At 38.6% G+C, this 2,496-nt stretch overlaps 1 protein-coding gene across 1 annotated transcript; it reads left to right on the top strand.

Moving 5' to 3' along the window:
* Positions 1-1,057: 1,057 nt before the first annotated feature.
* LOC123852105 (olfactory receptor 2T29-like) lies at positions 1,058-2,020 on the top strand. Its single transcript, XM_045886260.2, has one exon. It carries the CDS (start codon positions 1,058-1,060, stop codon positions 2,018-2,020), a length of 963 nt encoding a protein of 320 aa, XP_045742216.1.
* The last annotated feature ends 476 nt before the right edge of the window (positions 2,021-2,496 follow it).

Below are 2,496 nucleotides of genomic sequence, written 5' to 3'. Positions count from 1 at the left end.
ATTGTTTGTATGGAATATACAAACACACATACATACCACTCCTTCCTTATACATTCATCTATTGATGGACAGCTGGAATGTTTCTGTATCTTGACAATTGTGAATAATGTTGTGATAAGAATAAGGGTGCATATATAAATATATGAGTGAATGCAATCTTGCCTTTTGCATTGTCATGGATGGAGCTAGAGAGTATAATGCTAAGCAAAATAAGTCAATCAGAGAAAGACAAATGCCATATGATCTCACTTATATGTGGAACTTAATAAACAAAACAAACAAGCAAAGGGGGAAAAAAGAGAGAGAGACAACTAAAGAGAAGAAACTGATGGTTACCAAAGAGATGGGGGAGGGGGATGGATTAAATAGGTAATGGGGATTAAGGAGTTCACATATTATGATAGGCACCAGGTGTTTTATGGAAGTGTTGAATCACTGTATTGTGTACCTGAAACCAATATTACACTGTATGTTAACTAACTGAAATTTAAATAAAAACTTTAAAAAAGTCAGATGAAGATTTGATAAAAAATTGAAATAAACACAAATGTCCACATATTAGTGTTTTTGCTTTATTTGGGGAAATGCATACCCAGTAGTGGAATCATTAAGGTACCAATATTTTTTTAAAGATTTATTTATATTTTTGCAGAGAGAGAAAGAGAGCAAGGAAGAGGTGCGGAGGGAGAGGGAGAAAGAGAATCTCAAGCAGACTCCCTGCTGAGTGTTGATCCTAGTGTAGGGCTCAGTCTCAGACCCTGAGATCATGCCCTGGTCAAGAGTTGGAGGCTTCCTGGACTGAGCCACAGAGGTGTCCCTAAGGTACCAATATTTTTTCTTGTGTGAATTCCTAAATTTCTAGTACCTTTGTTCAATTTCAGGTAATTTATAATCCTACAATTTACAGGTCCTTGGAATTTCCCTTTATTAGCACATGGGGTTGCTGTGTATAAACATGAACATACACACACAAGCTCACTAAAATTTTATTTCAGGTGGTATCCCATGAGTGATCTATTAACTCCACAACTCTCCTTGGTGATCCAGGTGAAATCCAATGGATAATACCACTTGGGTGGCAAACCATACTGGACGATCAGATTTTGTCCTAGTGGGACTCTTCAGTCAATCCAAGCACCCAACTCTTCTTTGTGTGGTCATTTTCATGGTTTTCCTAATGGCCTTGTCTGGAAACACCATCCTGATCCTTCTGATCCACTGTGATGCTCACCTTCATAACCCCATGTACTTTTTTATCACCCAGTTGTCTCTCATGGATGTGATGTACATTTCTGTCACTGTGCCCAAGATGCTCATGGACCAGGTCATGGGTGTGAAACAGATCTCAGCCCCTGAGTGTGGGATGCAGATGTTTCTCTATCTGACACTAGGAGGTTCAGAAGTTTTCCTTCTTGCTGCCATGGCCTATGACCGCTATGTGGCCATCTGCCATCCACTCCGTTATTCTATCCTCATGAACCATAGGGTGTGTCTCCTCTTGGTGTCTTCCTCCTGGCTTCTGGGATCTGTGGATGGATTTATGCTCACACCTGTCACGATGACCTTCCCCTTCTGCAGATCCCGGGTGATCCACCATTTCTTCTGTGAGGTCCCTGCTGTAATGAAGCTTTCCTGCTCAGACACTTCCCTCTATGAGACACTCATGTACCTGTGTTGTGTCCTCATGCTCCTTATCCCTGTGACAGTCATTTCAAGCTCCTACTCTTTCATCCTCTTCACCATCCACAGGATGAATTCAGCAGAGGGATGGAAGAAGGCCTTTGCCACTTGTTCTTCCCACATGATGGTGGTCATCCTCTTCTATGGTGCTTCCATCTATACCTACATGCTTCCCACCTCCTACCACACCCCTGAGAAGGACATGATTGTATCTGTCTTTTATACTATACTCACTCCTGTTCTAAACCCTTTAATTTATAGTCTTAGAAATAAGGATGTCACAAAGGCTCTAAAAAAAATGTTGAATGTGGGATCTGTCTTACAGGAAAGTATAAAGTAGAAAAAAAATTGTACTGTTTCTTTTCCTTCACTCTACAAATTAAAACTTTAGGATCCCATGCCAATGTATTTCTTCAGATTCTCATACCATGTGTCATCACCTATTACTCCCTTTTGGTGGAAATTTTTCCTTGTACTGGAAAGCTATTCATTTTTACATTTCTTCATTCAAAATATTTGTACAATTGTATTCTGCCCATGTTACATATTTCTGAAGTTTATAACTGCACTATAATTCTGTGAGAAAATACTTGTATTCATAAGAAATACATAACAAGGTATTTAGAAACAGAGATCATAAGGTGTGCAACTGATAAGAGACAGAGAGATGGAGAGATGATAAATCAAATGGGGTATAATGTTAATACATGAATCTAGGCAAAAGGCATATTAATTCTTTATTGTACTATTATTAATATTCATACTAATTCTACTATTCATACTAATTTTCTGTAAACTTGAAATCATTTAGGAATA

The sequence above is a fragment of the Mirounga angustirostris genome, unplaced genomic scaffold (assembly GCF_029215605.1).
Source record: "Mirounga angustirostris isolate CCGP_5_RB_7025 unplaced genomic scaffold, mMirAng1.0.hap1 SCAF_7, whole genome shotgun sequence".
NCBI classification, from domain to species: Eukaryota; Metazoa; Chordata; class Mammalia; order Carnivora; family Phocidae; genus Mirounga; species Mirounga angustirostris.
The sequence above is the reverse complement of the archived record's forward strand: the minus strand, read 5'-3'. Positions and strand labels throughout refer to the sequence as shown.